The sequence below is a fragment of the Haemaphysalis longicornis genome, unplaced genomic scaffold, assembly GCF_048455015.1.
Source record: "Haemaphysalis longicornis isolate Haplotype H1 unplaced genomic scaffold, Haemaphysalis longicornis Haplotype H1 scaffold_7, whole genome shotgun sequence".
In the NCBI taxonomy this organism is placed as follows: domain Eukaryota; kingdom Metazoa; phylum Arthropoda; class Arachnida; order Ixodida; family Ixodidae; genus Haemaphysalis; species Haemaphysalis longicornis.
Window position 1 is genome coordinate 70,896,381 of NW_027526422.1, and position 22,817 is coordinate 70,919,197.

At 46.1% G+C, this 22,817-nt stretch overlaps 1 protein-coding gene across 5 annotated transcripts in view; it reads right to left on the bottom strand.

Annotated features, from left to right (window-relative positions):
* Window positions 1-22,460, bottom strand: part of LOC144145914 (uncharacterized) — a 31,746-nt gene extending 9,286 nt beyond the window's left edge. For 2 of the 5 annotated variants that reach the window (XM_077677754.1, XM_077677753.1), the window contains exons 1-3: window positions 22,293-22,460; window positions 4,748-4,843; window positions 1,402-2,133 (exon numbers count right to left, since the gene is read on the bottom strand). In XM_077677754.1, coding sequence (XP_077533880.1) covers window positions 1,402-2,133; window positions 4,748-4,841 — 826 coding nt within the window. In that variant the 5' untranslated portion in view covers window positions 4,842-4,843; window positions 22,293-22,460. The remainder of the gene's footprint in view (window positions 1-1,401; window positions 2,134-4,747; window positions 4,844-22,292) is intronic. The other 3 variants (XM_077677758.1, XM_077677757.1, XM_077677755.1) reach the window with 2 other exon arrangements.
* Between the last annotated feature and the right edge of the window lie 357 nt (window positions 22,461-22,817).

Genomic DNA, 22,817 nt, shown 5'->3' on the forward strand with positions numbered 1-22,817 from the left:
ACAACTGCATTCTCATTTACTCGCCGCAAAGGACACCTTTTTTCCCACCTATCCTGATTTTGTTGCAACTGTTCTAGAGTGGCTATCAAATGCTTCTGTGACGTCACATAAGCACCCAAGTAATTTGAGCCTCGAAGAACGCAGGAAACGATAAAAAGTTTTTTGATCGAGTTTCTAAATGAACGGATGTATGCAGAGCAGTAATATTTGACTCCGACATTTCTCAATTTAGGGACTGGACGAGTTTGTTCACCACGTTCTGAAAGCGTTAAGTTGGTGATTTTTTTAAGCTGAAAAAAGTGTTGAACGTTATATTTACGCAAAAGCATAACGAGATGGGTTAGTAGGCTTCTGAAGACATCTATTTCCTCACAGCCCGCAAAAATTAGTACGAACTGGCCTTTTAAGAGAGCAGCTTTTGGGTGAACTATGCATTTATTTAACTGAACAAGCTTTTGTGTTTTCCAAATAAGTTTTTTAATGTCGATTGAGGCTGGCTGAAATAAATGTAAACCGTGGAATGTAAGTGTGAAGGTAGTGTCCAGTCGGTAATCTCATGTTTGAAAATGATTACTAAATTTGCATTGCGGCAAGGTTTTTTTGTTTTTGCAGCCTTGTACATGCAAATATGTAACAAGCAGACCACAGCAGGCCAGTGTGGTGACAGTGTGGTTCTGGCTACAACCGAGCATACAGGTGCACTGCGTAATCTCAGCATGCTGCAGAACTAGCGATGATAAGTTGAACGACGAAGTGCCAAAAAGCAGCGGGATTATAATCTCAGCTGTGTTCAAATAACTCCCTAAAGTCGCGAAAAAAAAAAGCTCAGCCACAACTTTGGCCGAACAGCGATGGTCGTGCTTTTTCTGTGTTGTTTCATCAGAACTCCGGCCTCGAAGTGTGAAGTTATGAAGTGGTGCTTGAAATAAATAATTCCAACTTCTTGTAGCGTGTGGCATTTGGACTGAATTGAAAGTACCCGTTGGAAAGCTACCATGGGCGCGATTTGTTTAAGACGTCTGCTGCGACTCTGAGAGGATGTTCGGTTCTTTCTTCACAATCATTATCTTCGCAAAGCTCGGCCCCACTGTCACTGTGTACCGCATTCCACGTTTTTCTTGTTCGATCACATGATTCTTCAAATGGAGAGTGCAGTGTTCTGTCCAAGAGTTTGTGTACGACTTGTAGCCTGACAACTAGCGGTGTCTTGTCGCACAGTCCACAGCACTAGACCACAACCAGCGGGGGTGGTGATTACGAAGCGAAAGCAGTAGCGGCACAGAGCAGCGTGAAGCGAGGCCTCAGAAGCCCGAACCCAGAGTCAAGCCAGACGCCCCCGAACAGCAGCCGTAGCGAATGAGCAGCGCACCGGCAGCAGCCTCCAAGCAGACCACCACCTACTTTCCTCTTTATTATCCTCGTCCTCGTCCTTCGGAGGCACCGCCTGCTTGAAGGACAGCACCAATTTTCCCTCTCCGCCAGCCTTGTTGTCTTCCGGGGCCTGCTTTTTATGCGACCTGGGAGGCCGAGTAATGTCCGGAGAGGTTTCCTCTGGTACCGGAGCTACAGCGTCCACGGCTGCAACGTCCGGCACCGGTTGGGCACCGCTGCCCACTGGCCATGGCTGCTGAACGGGCACTCCTGGCGCTCCGATGGTCGGTACTTGAATCACTCCTGCGCCTGGGAGTGCTGGATTGACTGGTTGCACGCTTGTGCCTATAAGCTTCGCGACAGCCTCGTGTAGACCGGGAGGCACTACGGCGCCTGGAGGCAGCGGGCCGCTGGTGCCCGCCACCCACGTGATAGCGGACGGTGGCAAGCGGCGTTGGTTTATGCCTGGATCCCCACTGACGACTTGATCGTCTGTGCGCTGGGTCCAGCGACCCGATCCGTCCGTGTACCAGGACTGGTACCCATGGTACCCGGACCATCCAACCGCGACTCCACCCGGTGCTTGTCGCGCCCTTCTAGACTTCTTAGTGCGAGCATGCTTGGTCGGCCAACTCAACTCACTGTGTTTTCTCGCTTCAGTTGCCGCCGGTGGAGGATCATCTTCGCTGAGTTCTACCGAGCGTTCCACTCGGCCAGCGAATCGTAGCCTTTCATTTTGCTCGACATGGTTTCCATCTGTGCCTGCGTCGGAAAAAACACAAGTTATGTATGCATTTGTACTTTTGTTGCACATTCTAAGAGTTCAGATTCTTGTGCTGGGTCTTCACTTCTGTTAAGCAGTAACCACATTTAGCGATTTTTGCGAGCGACGTGATGAGCGACGCTACAGGGACCCGCAATCACTCGTCCCAATCGCTCGCTCAGGCATCCACGTGAAAGCGATCGCGCGAGCGACGCGACGAGCGATCCTAATATTGCCGCACAGCGCCCAATGCGATTATCGAAGTACACACGGCTGCAAGGTTTTTTTTTATGTGTGCATTTGTCACAAAAACGAAATAAATGTATTTCAGTAAGAAGAGGGTCGTACTATTCCAGGGTGCACTGCGACGCTGCTCGCCCCTTCCCCTCGTTCTCTTCCTAAGCCGAAAGTTGCACCCCTTAAGGCTCTCCTATTGGCTAGTCGTCCAAGCCACTTCCGGGAGGTGAGCGACTTTTACTGGCGACCCAGAACCGAGCGATTCGATGAGCTATTTGGTCCGCGGCGAAAAGTAGTTCATCGCTAGTCGCGTCGCTCCCCAAATAGCTTGCAAAATCGCTCCATGTGGTTAGAGCTTTATAAATATGACGTTTTAAAAACCTAGTAACTCATTTGGGTCATCAAATTTCCAAATATAGTTTAAAAATATACAAGTACTATCGAGAAGGTTCTCCCGACGTGTACTTGCTGAGGGTCTAATATAGACTCTGGAAAAATGAATGTCACGGGCTACAATCACAAACCTTACCAGAGTCGGCTGAAAATTTAGGTCGTATTTATCACGAGAGTTAATGTAAAGACTTACTGGAGACAACTGAGGGCACACATCACACTGAAAATGTAGCTCGCAAATAAATATCGTGCATCGCTATTGTATGGATTGTATACTTGCCCCTTACATATCAATGTAAACCTCATCTCTGTCATTTGTTCGACACGTTATACATGCCTTCATCTTGATGTCGCATAAACCAAGAAATTCCCTCAATGTTTTCGATGCATTTGTGGATATCAACCCAAAGATGTGCGTATTGTGCTACTTGAATGCCCCCTTTTGAAAGACTGAGCTGCGAAGACTAAATGACCAGCTTAAGGTGTAAATCATTTCAAGATACAGAGATGTGCGACCAGTACCGTACACATCTACGTTCCTCTGGGTGAGTGTGGCAACAAACATGTGTGTTACATTGTTGAGTATGTAGGTGAATGCATATACTGTACTGTGGATTTTCTGCATTTTTTTGTCGATGGGTGTATATAGCTCTACGACATTACATTTCGTTGTTGCAAGAAAATGTACGCATATACAATACATGTCTGTATACATGGTATGGAGATATTACTATATGCCAGTGTACATCCTGCCCATGGCATATCGCACGCTGAGCGCACAAATGATCTTTATATGTTTGTCCTCTTAATACGGTGACGGCCACGGAAAGGGGCACGGCGAGGGCTTTGTCACCTAGCGAGCGACGACACAAGGAAAACTGCGCAGGAAAGTGTGGCGAAAGTTTAGGGGAGGGAGGGGAGGGAGAGTGAACTCCCCGTTGAGTTCAACAATATCCCCAGGCCTTTTCTCTTCCCTCCTTTGTTAATAAATCACCACCACCACCACCGCGGGTCTGTGCGACGCTTAGAGAAAGGGTGAGGGGGAGGCGTGCACGTGACGATGATGTGCGTTCACTTCCTGCGCAGATCGCGATCCCTTCCTGAGACGCACTTCGCGCCGCCTACGCCGAGGCTCACCATCGCTGCGGTCGAAAGAACCCACGAGGGAGTACTGCCTCAGCGATGATGTGCGTTTGCTTCATAAAACCCAGTTGAGCTGCGCAAAAGTTTCTTAATATGGAGTATCGTAATCGCCACCCACATTGTTTCCTCAATTTTTAAGCCCTGCCATTGTAAAATTTCAATACTAAACAGCGGAACAGAATCGCTTCTCTCGAGCCTGTGGAGGCACCACTAATACCAATAACTCTGACGCTTTTTTTTTTCTTTCCAGACTTGCGAAGAGACCACATCGTCCATTCCATTCTTAACATATCAAGACAACGCAGTATAACCGGTCCGACAGAATACACCCCCCCCCCCACCTCACCCTGCACTCGCCAAGAAAGAAGAATTGCTACTCCGCAGACCCCAAACTAATACCTTTCCTCACCCAGTTCGCCTGCATCGTATGTTTCCAAGTCAATACTCTGCTGAATGCCAGTTCTGTTCACAACCCGGAACTCTACCTCGTATTATATTACAGTGTGAACGAAACCTAAAATTTCCGCCTCTCCGGCCGCGTCTTCCCACCCCTGAGCTGTGGAAGAGCCTGGCGACCAGCAGCCATCTGGACGTCCAGCAACTCCTGCCATGCATAGCGAAGGCTTTCTGCTCATCTCATAGATTCCAGGACTAAGGAACCACTCCCATTTCAGAAAGCTCAAATAAACGTTGCTCTCTCTCTCTCTCTCTCTGTCTGTCTCGCGCGCGGCCTGAAGACAGTTTGCGTGCGTGCAGTGGCGACGCACCAGGCCCAGGAGTGCATATATCTATAAATGTCTATAATAATGACCCACTGCAACAAAAATAGGCCAGACTTACCCTTTTGAGTCTCTTCTACAGCAGCTGCTTCACAATGCGATGAAAGGGTGGTGCCCACAAGAATGGCAATAAATAGGTGTTGGAAGAACAACATGGCTGCAAGAGAGAAGCGTGCAAAGATTAGGTGTGATGGTCGCTTCACACATACATAGAATCACCAAAATGTCGTGCACTCAGAGGGCCGAGAACGATCTATACCAAAAAAACATAGGCCTAAAGGTGCACTTCCTCATGTCATCTTGCCCCCAATTGTTCATCCTTTGCGAATTGTCTGGCTTTATTTTTTACATAGCAATTTGGGAAACTTTGCCATGCTGTTTTTTAAAGATGATAGCCTTTCTTGGGCTGCTTCACCTGAAAATTTTGGTCTGTCTGTCTGTATGTATGTATGTATGTATGTATGTGTGTATGTGTGTATGTACGTATGTATGTGTGTATGTGTGTATGTATGTATGTATGTATGTATGTATGTATGTATGTATGTATGTATGTATGTATGTATGTATGTATGTATGTATGTATGTATGCATGTATGCATGCATGCGTGCATGCATGCATGTATGTATGTATGTATGTATGTATGTATGTATGTATGTATGTATGTATGTATGTATGTATGTATGTATGTATGTATGTATGTCCCTCGACTCAGCGTCCTGACCAGAAGTTGAAGCAATTCGTCAACAAGAAGTTTACACAGGCAGAACCGTTCCAAACTACCAAAGCTGCTGGCGGAAGTCATTCATGTCCTCGTCATTTGGCAGAAAGGAAACCTTAGGCACCTTCGAGAAAAAATTTAGTACTCAACCGGCACCCCCAGCGTTTTTTTAGTTAAGATTATGCGCTGGCTTGGCTTTTACGCTACCAAGTGAAAAAGAACTCGTTAAAGTATTATGAATGGCGAAGAAGGGCTCCAAGCTCGTTGGAGATGAAAGAAAGCACAGAAACAACAGACCGTCCGCTTGTGCGGTTCCAGGCCGAACAAGAAACAAAAGCTAGTGAAAAAGAACCTTGCTGTCCCAGCCGATGGAGCGCGAGCAGTGCGAAGGCGGAAAAATTGAATTGCATTGAACAAACCTGTGTTCATTTCATCACTAAGAGGAGCGAGAGAAGGGGGGCAAGAGCGGGAGGGGTGGTAGCGGATAACGCAGAACGTGGCAGAGGCGACTGACGACTATCGTCTTTCGACGCTATTTGCAGGGAAGCAAGCCAGTACGCGACAAATTTTTATTCAAATATTTTTCTGTAGTGCTCTTTTTGCCTGCTTTAGGTTTACTATGTGCATTTCAAATGGAGTTGCCTGTCAGACGTTTGGGCTGAACAAATAAGTATAATCAATGCTAGATGGAATTTCTACAATTTATCAGTAACTGCTGAAAGAATAGCCAATGACAAGGGAGTGTGGGAGTACATTTTGTATTGTTTGTACATTATATTGGTGGCCCCGTGGCTGAGGCGCTGCGCTGCCGATCCCGAGGATGTATGCCCCATCGCGGCAGCAGTGGCTATTTTTCTGACGAAGGCGAACAACAAAGATTTTGACGCAATTTAAAATCCTCAGGTGGAATAAATTAATCCGTACCCCTCCCGTACGTCGTGCTGGATTCAGCAAAAATTGTTTTGGGATATGAGATCGGGTGTATCTTTCAGCCCAGTTAGAGAATTCTTTTGACTCGGGCACCATGCATGGTGGAGTTACTTTCGTAGCCTTGCCCATCTAGCGAGTGAAGGGTCCTTTCTTCTTTTAGTTATGCGGGAAAGATAGCCTCCAGCGAAGGTAGAAGTCGTTCACTAGCTTTGTCCTGAAGACACTCTATAAACACAACACCGTCCGTAGGTGGAAACACCGATCAGCTTAGCATCGAAGGCCACGCCCACAGGCCCAAGTCTATGGCGATAGCCCAAACGCGGAACGTTTTAGATGGTATCCTTTTTGTAGCTGATAGATGCCGATTGCAGCCAATAGATTTTAATGGTTCTACACAGCAATGAACAAAGCACGCTGCACAGTGAGGGCTGCATTTTGTTTTGTCTCCGCGAGGAAAAAACCTAGACATTAGATACGAAACGTCGAGGCTAGGTTTCGAAATATCCAGATTCCCCAGTGGCGGACACGCGTAGGCGTCCTGGGGCTGCACGTTGCTTTTGCCATCATGCGCATACATCCATTAGAAATGTGCAGTGTTGGTATCTCATTTGCTTAATGTTCTCGTTGCGAGGCTCCACCCAAGGCCCACGGCAAAGAAAACAGCGTCTATGCCATTGCTTGGACGTATCGTTACAGGGTGATTCGGAGACATCCGAGTAAAGTACGAGGTTAATATCTTAGTCGAGACACGTATGCATGCACAGCGTTCGCATTGATGTTTCAAGTGCACGCAATTGATGGTCTTGGGACGAACCTTCGGAATGTTAGGTGCAGTGTTGGATTAATTTATTGCTGCTGGCTGCCATCAGTTCAGTATGTATGTGTGGCACTGTCATGCGAATTCTTTCACGAGCAGTTTTGTTACTCGTACTTATAATCTTCTGTGTCCATGAATTCTATCCCAAACATTTTTGGTTATTTGAACTTATCCTTTTTTTGTAGTTAAAAGTGGCACAATCGTCTGAAATGATAGCCTTGGTCAAATCTTTCACAATCATTTTTGGTTGCTTGCTCGGTTTTACTTGCTTGGTTACTTTTGATTTTATACTTTTTCGTAGTTTAAAGTAGCGCAATCATCTGGAACGGAAGCCTTCGGGTAAAAATGCATATCTATGTCTTTCTTTCAGCCATTTGTGAAGCATTTAAGCATATTTATGAAGCTAAGGTATCAGTGGAAGTTTGGTTTTCTCCGTGAGAAATGTTGCAAACTGTTGGAATAATACCGTGACAGTATTTCTTTGTTCCTCACATGAATATTACAGTTGTACGGAAGTCATTTTGCTTACCACTTTCCCCCTAAAGCATTGAGTTTGGGACCTTATTTTGGGAAAATTCATTCGGATGTTTAACTTATTGTGCATCCCATGTCAAAATGCCAAAATAAGACGCGAAAACCGAGAATACTTTCATCTACGTTTGGAATCTGAAGAGTGGGGCCACCACTGCTTCACCAATTTGTGCTTACATCATACACGCTACAACAACACATTGCTTGCCTCATACTCTGCTCCGGACGTACGACATCAAAGCAACGCCATCGTAGTGGTGTTTTTCTTCATGTTCTCTCAATGGGTGTGGTGACGTAAAGTACACGCTTTGTCTAAAATGACGCACAGCGAACGCGGCATCACAAGGCTCTCCGAGACAGCCTTCGCAAGAACCATCAGGGAAGGGTGCGGCTGCGTTTAACGGAAGCGGTGTATTTTGCATTCGTTCTTGCTTTTTGCGCTGCTACTGCCTGAGATTTTCTCGGCGTAAACACCGTCGCAGAAAACGTCGGGCCAATGGCTTCGCACTGTTCATGCTTTTTGAGTATTTCTGCAAGCAATAACATTGTTGGTTTGTTTTAAATGCTATTGCACCCTTAGCAATGACTCTGCGCTGCTTAATTGTAGCTTGCCTCGTGCTTTTGAATCTCTCTGCAAACAAGATTGCGTTTTTTCTTTGAAGCCCTATTACCCCGACTATCGCCGTGCTGTGTGTTGGGCTTTGGTAAGGAAGAGGGGACGCGAAGGGCGCGGAGGAGGGATATAGTCGGTTCGCTGCACATATATCGACCCAGCCAATCCGCAAACGGGGCGTAATACATCGGACCAGCTTTTAGCGTCTCGCGCAATATACACCTGAAGTCGTCTTATGAATGCTTGAACGTTGTCGAATGCATATAGTTTAGGAATTGTTTGTCTTGCAGGGCGCGTCTTTAGGAACGCCAGGGATGAAAAACGGGTCAGATATCAATCGCAGCTCTATCATCAAGGCCCTGTTTAAAAGTTGCACACACTTGAAACGCAATAAGCTGATCAACATCATCATCAGGGCTCGAAATTATGATGCGCTTGTTCTGGCATGGTGCCTCTCCTCTGTGTTGATGGAAAAAGCGGCCCACCAATGAGTTCGTAGTGTTCATTCGAATTTTGTGGTACAATGTGTGGTAATGTTTAACGTACGACACAGTTCTATCATGTGGGAAGCTTGGCATTTCGCCAATGGAAATGCTGCCGCTACTATAACAAATCAAAGCAACAAAGTTGTAAAATAATTAAATGTAAATTCTGGTATCACACACACGTTTACTTTCAGCAAAGCGCATAATTTGTTGAATGCGAAAAAAATCATTGCGCCATTTTAAAAAGAAAACATAATAAGGCCATTAAAAAGCACGTGTAGTTTCCAAGGTCATATGCAGCGCGGTCGCTTCTTTTTTATCAGTTTCTTATTGACCGACTTGCGGTGACGTTGCGAATAAACTATTGAAGCATCATGGCGTGCGAACACCTTTCGCTACATAGACGGCTTGACGTTCTCTCAACATTGGTCCTTAAAAATAATAACGTATATCTTCGAAAATATACCTCCCTATGCTCATAGGTTGCTATGATCAGCTTACACGTTTGTTTTATTTAAACATATTCGCAAGCAGGCAATAGTTGCCTGTCATTATATGTTGATGCGATTTGTTCCCTAAAAGTTTGACCAAAACAGTCGAGGGAACATTGCACCTTTTGCAAAGCGCGTGTAGTCGTGGCATGCAGTCAGTTCGCTAGTTTTTCACTGAATTCTTCATTGACCGACGTCTCGTGACGTGGCGCAGATAATATTGAGACATCATGTCGTGCTAACACCTCCTGCTGCATTAGTCGGACTGACGTTCGCTACACTCGTCGTACTGTCATTATTAAGCTTCAAAAATGGTAGTGTATTTCTCGACTCTCTTCGGGAGAATCTACATTCCTTATGCTTACAGTTTTAAATGGTCTGCTTGCACGTCAGTGTTATTGAAAAGAATTACCACGCTGGGAGTAGTTTCCTGTGAACAAATGTAGCTGCAACTTGTGCCAAAATTTGAGCAACACGGTCGAAGTAACACTGCACATTCTACTATCCACAAACCACTTCGCTAACGTGATTCCGGCATTTCAAGTCGAACTGGTTAATGCAGCAAAGAAATTAGAGCACCGCTGGTGGTATCAGCATGCTGACAAAGACTTTGGAATCACGGAGTGAGTGGAGTTAAGGCTAAATAATCCATAATATTTTTTGTCTTACAGACTCGTTTTTCTTAAGGTCTGGCTTATAACCGGACCTAGCTCGGCCAGTCCCTCGCAAGGACATGAGTTATTGCTGATTCTGTGGTAGTGCTCAACCCATCTTATGGCCAATATTCTGTGGTAGAATATCACTTATCCCGTGACACCAAGGTTACAAATCCTGTACACCAGAAAAGGATTGCCTACCCTGGACTTGTATTTGTCCTTCACAGAACACGGATTGCTTGTCTTTGGCAGTCGTTTGAGTGACAACATCGCCGCTTGAAGTTTCTCCTCCCGATATTAAGAGAATCGGTTTCGCACCGATCTTTAAAATTCGTATCTGCTTACAGGAATGGTGTGCTGCCTGGTCTGGTAGAAATTACATATTGGATACCAGTGAGACTAAACTATACAGGAACAACCATATTAGGAAGGAAGGCTCTCGGGGACGCAATAGACATTCCTTCACCAGAACATGATCTGGGCTCCCCGGTATATATTGTGTTCAGCCAAACCCTCCCAATGAAGGGAGAAGCCTACGTCGTGCACAGGGTTGACAATAAATGGGCGACCTCATGCACGCATGCATGCGTTTCTTTCTCTCTCACTTGCTCTCACTCTTTGAGACCATGTTTGTTGGCCATTGTTGTATCAACGATGCCTGCTCAATGCACTGCTCGAACAACAGTTAAACTTAAGTTCCTGAGTTTTCGGCTGCCCTCTGACTAGCTGACCGCCGTATTTGAAAAGAAGTATTACAACTATGTTATTAGTTTCTTGTGGTCCCTCTTTACCGCATGCGTGTCACCTTTCGACCTGTTCATGATGTGCTTCGCCATGTTTGGCGCCCTGTGGGGCGTCGTGGCACACAAGCCTTCACCTGCAATTTACACGACGATCTTTTATTCGTATTTGTGCGGCTACAGGCGGGATATCAATTCGTATAATCTTTTAACGGTCGTATTTGTAATGCATCGTAGATAACTAAACACACCTTAATATACCTCTGCAGGGATTTATTTCTCTAGTGTGGAAGAGCTGTTTCACTCACCGCAACATTGACGCGTGAATGATATTTGCAAGAGTTTATTCCTGAGGTTAACTGGGGCTCATAGTACATGTGAGCTATTCCAAAACCTTTCCTTCTTGAATTCCCAAAATGATAAACCTGAATTGCCTCTAATTTCTTCGCACTGATTCACAAAAGTTACTTGCGTGCGCAATCGAGCTTTCTGAAGCCTTGTGAGCGACTCCGTCAGTATGCGATCCGAGTAACCCGTTTTGCATGCAATAAAGGAAAAAAAGGAAGCCCTTTAATAGCGCAGTAATTACGCACTTGTGATGGAGCCGTGAAGACACAGGTTACAATACCGCTAGGTATAATTTGTTGATGTGTACGTATATGGAATGCTGAGCTGGGTGATTCGCTCTACACCAACGGCTTCAGTCACAGCGGAGTGCGTCTTCTTCAGGCATGAAATTTGGCTGATAAAACACATTGTGCGACAATTAAAGTACGAAAGCACGGCGTTGCGACGGAAGGTTTCTTCAAAAATTACTTTGTTACGGACTAAATTAAAATTGCCAGGATGTTCATCATCTATTGTTGGGGTATTCCACAAGGACTAGAACTTGCACTGAGTTTTTTTTTGTCGTTTTCAAGTAGACATTGCTGCTTTCTTAATGCCATTTTTTGCTTCTGGCCCCGTACTCTCTCCAACAACCACCTCAAACAGCGACGTTATTCGTTTTCGTTCTTTTATAAGGTACGCATCAGCCACCTGTCTGCGTAACACAGCCATGCAGATAACCTTGCCCTGAGGCGAGCACTGCCTGTTACCGTTTCTGGGAAGGCCAAGGCCTTGCCAGAAGCGGCGCGTTTCCAACGCACTGCCTCCTGGCAATCTATCCTAATGTGTCCGCTGCCGGAAAGAGGGGGCGTCTTCTTTATGGAAATCAGTTCCGCTTCAGCAGCGTGAGCGGTCTTTGCGCAAGTCAAGAAACGGGAGGTACTCCGTCAAGCGCTATATTTCGTTCACCCTTCGGCAATGAAGATGGATGAGTTAAGTTACCCAAAGTGCGACGTAGAAAACTGAAGAGAAGAAGATCAGTGTGCAGCAGTTGGAAGACAGACGTGGGAATCATAGCCCCATGTAGGATACAATATTACGCGAAGCGTAGGTGATTAAAATGTGCACTGGTGACGGCTTGCAAACATATGCTTACGAAGCTAAAAGCCGATGTTCTGTATGTACCAAAGTTTGTTGAACCGAATTTTTAAAGGCATGTCGTAAAACGGCAACTGCTTCTCACAATTTTCCCCTTTTCTTAGCTTTTGGCAACACTGGGCACTCATTCAGATTTTGAAGTGTTTTATTGTCAGTTGACATGTACCTCGAGAGGGTTGAAGCCCTCGACGTTGTATCTATGTCGGTGTGTGGATCTTTAAAAATCTCTATTCATACCTGCTTAACGGGGAACACTGATTACAATATAGAAATAGGAGCTCAGTGAATTGAAACGTAGCATAATATGCCTGAAGTTTGTGAAACCTCGGCCAATTTATTTCTCCGAATCACGGATGTGCGATTTGCATAGTACATAAAAGGTCGTAACTTGGCAGTATCTTAAAAAAATCGTTTTATTTTTCTGCGGTTATTTGTACTGTGTTCTGTTTGTTCAGACCGTGTTTTAGTTAATACCTAGTTGAAATTATTGACGAGTGTCTCGCACCACTGAGCGGTTAATTAAGGCGCCCGTTATAACGCCACATTTAGAAATTCGCATAAAGCGTATAAATTTCAGTAACAAAGTATAATAATTTCGTAAACGCAATGTTTTGCGTACAGCAGGATCTTAGGTTGAACACGAACACTGTAAAGATGCACATCACTCTTTGTTTAGCCTTTTGCAGTGTATTTCTGCAGAAGTTTTGGGTGGCTACTCGGATAGTTACATCTGATGAATTCCATTTCTTTGGAACCCATGTATATTATTTCGGGATCTAGTGGATTATTGCGCACAAGACAAGCCTTCACCTCAAGCACTAGGTGTGTGAAAAGTATTTGCAGAGCACTCCGGCACCTTGGAGTAATTAGTTGGGAAATTAACGTGGTCAAGCCTGAAAGCTGCACGACTGCACACCCTTCACTAACTAATGTCCAAAGGAAACAAAATCTGCTGTGCGAACACGGCTATGAAGTTTGAACCCAAAATAATTCCCGGGAATGCGATGTTTTTCACTAGGTATGTCAAACAATGCACGTCCCATGCCTCTCGTGGTTAGAAAGCTAACTGAAGCGAAAGTATGCGATTATAACGATCGTATTAAGTAGAACGTTTGCTTGATCGATCAATCGATCGATCGATCGACTGAGTGATTGACTACGTGTAAACAAGGACGCATTAGTATACTGCCAAGTTCACCAAATGACACTGAATGATGCGAGAGCGCTGCTGAATGCCCATACAAGTACCAGAGCTACACCTTCCGCGTAGTTCAGGAGTTGAAAAGTGCAATGTGTTCTTTTTGGGATCCAAGCCAAAGCACCCCCGATAAATGGTGACAACACAACTTTACTCCTCCTACGTAACACTGTAAAGAATATGGCCGCTGTTTGAACGTTTCTTCATCGTCACCATTGACATCATCAAAGGTGATGGTCATGGTGGATAACAATGATTTACGTCAACTCCTGCACAATATTTTCACCAATCAACCTGGTGTTCTACATTTCGCAATTTCTTATCCCGTCTCTCAGAGTTCATTCCTGTGCTCGCAGTGCAGCAGTTGTCTAGCCTATAGACGTCACGTGCCTTTGTTCTACAGTTACTTTTCTTCCTTTTGCCTGAAAGTTTCTCCATACAAGTTCGTTCATTACGAAATCCAAGCCGAAAAATGCACGTGCGTCTCTTTCGGGCAGTGCATGGGTTTCTTTCGCGGAACCTAAGCGTTCGTACGTGCTCCCACGTCCTATCCGCAAGCTGTCCCTTTGTGGTTGAAAACAGTCCCACTGAGCGATCAAGCGCTTCTGTGGTGGCCCTTGTACCAGTATCGTCATGTTTCAATGAGATCTGACATCATCAGCGCCTTGATGATAAATACCGAAAATGATTTTTTTTTTGCGGAGCATGGTGGTGCGCTGTCCACCATAAGCACGGGGATCATCAACGCCCTAATTATTCCTTGGCTCAGTAATAACAAATTTGGCCTGGCGTTAACGCCGTCACCGTAAGCACAAATTTGTTATTTCAATTTTAGTTTGTTTATTTCAGTCGGTGTCAGACTAAAAAGCCTCGAGTAAATGTTACTTGTTCGGCATGGTGGAATTCAGTCTACCGTAGCCACCGTTTCCATCAACACTAGAAATATTTTTGGTGGAATCAGGTGTACCACCGGCACCTTGAACATAAGCAATGAAAATTTTCTTTGGTAAATATAATACGTCACAGCTGATGACCTATCATTTCCGTCGTCCCTGTCAGCTCAGTTAACAATACTACATCGGCAGGTCACGCATATTCTGGTAATAGCATACGTAGCTTTATTGGTAACGGTAGCATGTACAGACGACAACGCACAGAGTTTTCTATTTATTTGATTTCACCCTCTGCAGCGCGACTTAACGCACATGTACGTGTTTTTGACCGGAGGTGTGTTTAGGTGACATTACAGATCCCTGATGCACTAAATTTGACCCTTTGAATTTGTTATTCTTACAATTATTATAGTGTGGCAGGTGTCAACGTCTAAGAGCACATTCAAGCTGGTATAGGCAGCAAACGAGAAAGCGTCAAATGCGTCTATGGCATGACTTATTAAGAAGATGAATAATTCAGCTTTCCGATAGGCACATGGTGAACGCGCTCGGCATTGCAATCAGCAGCGAAAGTTCAAAAAAACCTTGGCACTTCAGAATTAGCAGGCAGCCGACAAACATTACGGGAAAGAACGCGCCTGATACAAACCGTATGCTACGGCGCCATACCCCTCATGCCTGTCGGATATGACCCAAGACTTGGGCTTCTCCACTCGCTTTCGCACTGGATAAACTAAAAAGATAAAGAAAGGGCATGATGTCTGCGGCCAAGACCGACACAGAGAAGGAAACGTTGGACGCATGTTCGTCGTTAGACGTTGGGTAATCGAGCGGTGACGATGCCGCCTCACATGGTCAGTCGACTCCCTCTCGGGGTTTTTCCTTATTGTCGTGTCGGCAGTATGCGACTGCCCAGGAATGCTCATTTGCCATTTCTTTGTACAACTAGTTCGTAAAGAGACCGAATTAATGGAAACTGGTAAACAAGACATTTACTGCTTACAGTTTACCTCGTAGTTTTACTCACAGGTGGCGAGTGAGATTTTTGTAGTTTTAGAGATGAGCTGAAATGAACTACGCCTTGCCACACACAATTTATGCGTGCATTGGAGCAGACTTAAGTCCATAAGTATGTACGACGACGTTAGAAGTAAGTAATTTAGCCAGCTCTGTAGCGCTGCAGGACGCGTCAATGATAGGAATTGCAGTCTAATATGTGCTCAGCAAAAGAACAAGTAATAAAGGCCGCCTTTGTGGGTTTAGAGTACTCTTTGTAGCTAATCTATTTCTTGCATAAAAACGTAGTTGTATTTGGCATTTTCAATCGTAAAAATAGTTAAAGTAGTGTGTGTCAAGCTTCAGCTTTGCCAAGCCCCCAAAACTTTCTTACTTGGAACGCCCAGGGAACAAGCGGTATTGAACTATTATTATATCAAGAAGAGAATGTTTGGATTAGTTCGTAGTTTTTTTGAGAGCAGAAATAACAAAAGGGTTCTCTAGTATAAAATAGACAGTTCGAGATATAAATTCACTTTTTAGCGTCTAGTCACTTCGCTTGATTGGGTTATGTATCTCATTTTCCTTCGCGCTTATTTCAGATGAACGATGAGAAATCGCTATTTATAGCTTATCAGATCAAAGGTACATGTCCAGAATATGTATGCGAGAGGTACCGTATAGGGCAAACGTTTACGGACCACGAAAGCAGCAATTTCGGGTTATTTCTCTGCCGCACGGCAGCCCGGGTTATTATGTGCGGTGTATTTGCAACACTTTAGAAATTATACCACATATCGCATGCATACCACAGTTTGTGAGCTCCTACTGGAAGCGAAATAACCTAAAATTACAATTTTCCCGGCCCGTAAATATTGCGCATTACTGTACATCTTATAGAGGCATCTATGGATATGCGTCGCGTACATCTCAGGATGTGCAAGAGCCCCATCGGACGCGCAGCGCGAAACAGAGTTTGCAAGGTCTGCTAGCGCGTTAGAAAAAAGAGCTTCCGGCCCCTCCCAACTCCTGTTTCCTTTTATAAGACGATCGGCGGGCTTCACCGTACTCCAGCGCGCTTTCTAGCGTTCGGTTGTTAGGAGGCGCAGCAGTGACAATCTGCGCGGCGGGTTTTGGTGACACCATCGCGATCGTGGCGAACGGCTTAACTACGAGAAATTAGCCTATAATTAATCTGAATTATTCTGATTAGCAGTATTATTCTCACTGTAGAAATATTAGCGCTGCATTTATTCTAGCAATAATATTCAAGCACCATTATTATAATCACAGAGCGGGGTATCAACGAGGCGTAGGATGTATACTCTTGACACGAGACGGAAGCGAAGTGCACGCGGCATGTTGCCTATTCGGATCCACGGATACAATCGCAGATAGGTGCAATTGAATCTTTCCCAGCAATAACGCGTTTGGCGTTAATAGTGAACAGAGAAAGATTATGGCAGATCGCGAAGCGACTGCGTCGCATACGAGAGACATCTGCAGTTTGCGACGCTATTATTGGCTTCACACTTTTCCCGCCATTTCTTTCGCACCAAAATAAAAAAAAATCATGCGAGATCCACTGAATAGTCATGAGTGCAACCGATCAATTTTCCCGCCGTTGCAAAGTTGTAGCTTGTGTGGCTTTCGTATTGCTGACCAATCAGCACTGAGGGTTTCGATGGTCGACGGCACACATGGCTCTGCGCGCAAAAGGTGAGCAGAACGTTATTTTTCTTTTAGTGCGGCTATAGAATTATCCAGAAAACATAGCACTGATATTGGTTGTCCCTTTTATGATATTCTAGCACTCAGATTTTTTTTTTTGGCATACAACGACTCATGTAAAATTATGACACACCGTACGAGACGCCTATTTAAAACGTAGCAAGAGAAATCGCAGTCTGGCCATTGCGTGTTATACACTATACGGCCCTATAGTCCCTTTCCGGCTTGGAGGCATTTCGCAATATACTTGGCTCCCCGCAGTCTCCTTCGCCGTTAATGAGTTGTCGTAATCATAGTGTGGATATGATAAACGACGTCAAGGAATTAAAGAGGGGGTGTCAGCGCTGGCAATAATCCAAATCAATATCTTGAATTTTATGGGAGGCAGCAGTTCCACGTAGCGGGAAGTAAGTCGATAAGGCTACGGGCTTTTCGGTGTTTTCGGAGTGCCAAAGAAAAACCAGCCGGGGAAAGGCCTTCACGACGCTTGCTCTTGTCGACCAGCAAACTCAGAGGAGGCTATTTTTGTTAAGACAAGAATAACTAGCCTTGAGTGCCGATTTGAGTAAATGAACCTTTCCCTATTGAAGGGAAATGTTATTTGTTTCCAGACTGTACGTGCGATACGTTGCACTTATATCAGATTTCATTAAAGGGGCCCTGAAAGGCGTTTTGAGCACACTAAATGAACTAGCGCAATCGTTAGATTGGGTCGTCAACGTCATCTGTGCCAAGTATTACTCTTTTACGCGCAGCGGAAAGCTCACACTTTTGTTGCAAAGTTTGTCGCTTTTTTCTCACCCTTTCCTTTGTGTTTTTGGACGCCGCCATCTTCACATGTCTACATCATCGATTCCCAGATGTTCGTCATGAGCTAGACATCCTGTTATTGGGCGGCTTTTTCACGCACTTCCGGGAAAGAGATGAGTCGTCTGCTCAGCGTCGGCTCGCCGGCTGATCTGCCGGCGGAGTGCCGGAGTGCTTGGACATTTTACGACAAACGAAACAAGTGTAAACAAACGTTTAACCGTTTGTATTAAATGCAGCACGGCCATAACACGACATGGATATTCCCTTACCTGAGTACGTTCCGTAAAGAAAGCGTTGAAGCCCCGTGGCACTTCTTTCGTGCAATCGCAGAGAACGCCCTGAGCCGAATGCCCGGGTTTGACGCGTACATTTTATTCTACTTCAAAACAATCCAGTGATGGGTTTCGAACGAACACAACGTCACAACATGCGTTGCAAGTCTGAACCGCGATTGAAAGACGATGGGTTGCCTCCTCCTGCCCGTCGTAACTTCGGCACTCACCTCGCGCGCGGTTTGCGGGGACGAACAGCAAGTCACTTAACTCCGGCGCACAAGCCGAGATGGCTTTTAGCCACGCACACTGCACATACCCCATGCGAAGTTGAGTCGTACGTCGCTCGAGAAAGATAACCGAGACCATGGGAAGCACTATCCACCCGCAGAAGCACAACGTCGCATTGCATCGCGAAACAAAGACGTCCACAACACGCACACACCATCGCCTCCTGTAATGTCAAACGCATCTCGCACTTCCCAATGGGAGTGGGTGGTACGCCTGCAGTGCCCACATGTCGCGAGGTGGGGCCCCGAGCTGAACCGGGAACACGCAACTGTAACTGAGTTCTACAGTGGTTTGTGCCTTGTTGTCAAGGCAACCGATGTTTGAGATTCTCAAAGAAGTGGCGCTCGCTCCAGCGCCAGAAAGCTCAGAGCCGCGGTGGAGCATGCTTTGCCAACGTTTCCGCTCTCCACCACGCGTCGCCCCAAGCTGAACTGGTCACATGATTGAAGGGTTTTGTGCACGGGTTCTGTATCGATTTAAAATGTCTTTTTCACATGCCGCCGGCAGGAATTACGACCGCCGCAAAATAAGACCCGGCACCAGCGGGGCCACATATGATACGGCACTTTTTGGATAAACAGTGTCGGTGCATCAAAGGGAACGAGCGCACGATTTTCCCCGTACGGCTGCGAGTTCGCCGCCGATAAAAAGTCACGTGCCACCGATAGCAACTGAACCAACGAACACCGCGAAAGGGCAAGGCCAGGCCGCCGCACACATGCGGCCAGATTTTTCGTTCGGTTTTCCAGCCTTGAGCGAAGTGTGGGATTCATGGTGTCAACAAAGCTTGCCCGTAGCAGACGACGTAGCAGCGCAATAGCGGAAGTACGTCACCGCTGCGGAGCGCAGCATCATGGGAGGCAAAGCTCGCGCTCCGTCAACAGCGGAGAGTAAGTCGAAAGGAGGAGGAAACGCGGAGCGACGATAATGCGCGGTTTTTGATTTACGATTTCTCAGCTAATACTCATCGCTTTAACAAAATTCTTGCGGGAGGAGATTGCAAATACATTGCTTTATTTGGGTACATGTACATCCATGCATCGGCGGAAGGTATTTCAGGACCCCTTTAAAGGTGGGCCCTGATGATAAGAATGCGAAAAAAAAAAAAACGAGAACATTAACGGCTATACCTTGTTTAAAATGTGCTCTTAGTGGGAGGGTACATCTTTTTCATGACTACCTTCGAAGCATTCAAGCCGGCAATGCAGTCATACTGACGCTGAAAAGGGTCGCGATACTTCACACTTGTGGACACGCTGCTGGGAGATTAAACGCGCGTGTATGCACAGATGTGCCAGAAAAGAATAAACGTTCCACCTGTCGGGGACCTTACTGCTCGGTGATAGTGGCAGCACTCTTAGGTAACACCGTCACGCTGTGATATTTAAACATTGGCCTTATGCAAGTTCTCCCTTCGAAAAAACATCTCACATTAGACAAACCACCTGCCACGAAGGAAGGACCAAACTGATAGTAGCCTCAACATACAACAGGGCATCTGTATATACATCGCACGAAAACCCTTGGGGTCCTGGAACTCTTAATAGACAAGGGTTGTGAGCCGATGACGTGGCTTGGTCGCATGACCTAAACGTGACATAAAACCTAGCATCGAGTTCACCCAATCGCACCGGATACATGGGGAGCCAGCGAACTAGTCATACGAAACTCCTTCTCACGTACAGCCATGTTTTCTGCCAACTACACGAGGTGGCCGAGACTTTGGAGACTCGAATGTAAAGCTGTAAGGATAGTCACGGAGTTCCAAAAATGACTGAGCTTGGGACCTCGAAGCCTACTTTGGTATCAACACGTTTGAAAACAAAGCAGAAATACACAAGGAGACACAAGAACCTGTCTTGAGCACACCGGGCCAAACGCCAGAATTCGACCCCAAGCATCTTGCGGCGCGAGTACACATCGTACCACCATGGGAGGATGATATGCAGTGTCACGTCACTGAAGCCGATTCCCAAGAACAACATTGGTAAAGCAAGCGCACAGAACAAACGCAAGCACGAGGCGAGGCAACATGTAGCAGTGGTGGAGAAGCATCTAGACGCCCTTCCTGAACACACCAATGCACCTCTTAGTGAAGGGTCGGGGGTGATAGTACGGATGTGCTGAACAACTGTACCGGTGGGCAGCCCCTGACAGCAGGCCCCCGCTCCACCACGTGAGTGGGACTTGAGTCTGTGCTGGCGGCACTCGATTCACTGGGCACTTCTTGCATTCTGGGACAGTATCAGCAACAATCTGCTTTAACAAACAGCCAGCAAGCGGTACCTGATGCCGCATAATTTGAAGTGTCTTAAAAACAAGAAAACATAGCAAAACAGATTCGTGCCAGTAATACCCATGTACAAACCGGATGGGTGATCAAGCACATGTACAACCTTTCTGGCCATTGAATTCTGTTACTTTCCTGCTTCTTTCTTCCAGTCTTCTGGCATTCAGTGTATTCGAACAATTGAACAAAAAAGCTAAGATACACATGAATTCCCTGCTTCGAGATTTTCGGACGGTAAATCAAAAACAATACCTCGTCCTCAAGTGGAACCGACACAGACGATCGCGTTTGTTTAAATCTAGGGCACCTTTCATTAGTAAATCGAGATAGTATTATCCATCATCACTTCCACCATGAACACTATCCACACATGGTCGCCCCGTGCAGGACGAATTTTGTGCCGTTGCAACCGAGCCATTCCAAACTTTCCTGCTATCGTGTTCGGCCACAAAATCGAACAAACAGCCATCCAAAGCCGGTGAAGCCCAATTAAAAGAGCTCCCCCATTCCCCTGGATAGTTTTGGGTTTTATAGCGTCTAGAAATCAACGCAGGTTCCCAACGCGCAGACAACGTAAGCCTAACTTTGCTGTCTAGTTCCCCCTGGATTGCCTGCCAGTAAGAATACTAAAACTTTCTCCTTTGTAGGCTGCCTTTCATATGTGCTTTTCCTTTAAATTTCTGTATTCAGTTCTAAGGGTGATGTTATCTAAAGCCATGTACACCATTAAAAAGCTGACTGTCAACAGGAAGCCATTCTGTAAGTGCACTAATCTAGATGCGTCACGCTGGTTGTCAGTTTGACGTGCTTAGCTAGAAACGTATGTTTAGTGCAGTCCGGGACGTTTTTATTTCTTGTCGAGTTTTGGAGAAAAGAAAAGGCTAATAATAAATCCCCAGATTATTTTCGCTTCTAGCGCGGGAAGCCTCTCTGTGGCTTATTGGCATGCCGACAGCATTGCTGCCAAACCTAAGCCCAGTACGGCATCTAAACAGTAGCACAGCAAACCCAATTTTTCTATCACCAATATCCATATACACTTCGTGCCGAGGCGTCTTTTCCCATTTCTGCGCTCGTTCCGACAAAGGGAACTGCACCAAGCCTTCCTTGCAATAAACTGCGGCCATTTTGCACGTGCAGACAACGGCATAGTTACCTCACGCTGCGAGAAGTCATGGCCCATGCGATAATTTAGAAGTAATCTAAATACCCAGCTACGCTTTTTTGGTTGTAAGACGACACTCTAGACACTGAAATCCCCTCGAAAATGACAAGACCTCGTCGGTATCTCTCCCTGTTACGTTTTCCACAATCCACCAGCATCCCAATCGAACGAGGTATATTGAACGCGAAAGGGACCAAAAAAATAGAACTGTGCCATCGATAACTTCATGTAAGGACGGACAGTCTATGAGCATAAATTTCATGGGAAACTTCGTACAAGTTCTGCGCAAGCCAAAATTCGACACATCCGAGCTTGAGATGAGTGGGTTCGACTGCGCTAGCGTGCGCATTGGGTGTATACAGTTCTGCTCCAGTGCGTCAGCTATGCGCATGCGTGGATGTGCGCGCCGCTGTAAGCTCTTCCCACCGTACTACCTAATCACGTGCGCTACTGCACAGTCCGTTCAACCAGAAAATTCGCCCAGGGCACTCACGCGAAGTGTGCGTGGTATCCTTTCAGCTGTCGTGCTGCGTTGGCTGCGTCCGTCGGCGGATCATCGAAGCGTGGTACGTCGCGCACCGGGCACCGTATCGCACACGTCCTTCTATCGGCTCGGACGACGGCTACTCGGCGGACGTTTAAGGAAAGGGCGGCAGGCGTAAGCGAGAGCCCACCCCTAGAGAATGCACGCAACTCCTCCGTGACGTCAGAACCGGTCGCGCCTGGCCACGGCTGTAGCAGGATGCCCGGGAGCCAACCTTGAGAAGGAGATGAGCCTTTGTTATGGCGTTCACGTGCGGCGACAAGACCGACTGCCCTACCGGTTTGCTGCATGATGATCGCGCCTCGTTAGCTGTGTACGCCTGCCCGCTATTGCGAGCGTTTATTAGACGCGCGTAAGGAGGGTAGCAACACAACGAATTCCTTGCTGTTTCATTGATCCCTTGTTCCGTGTACAGACAGCTATCTCAGAAGTGCACCCTTTATTGCACTACCTTTTTTAAAGAGCAATAGTTAC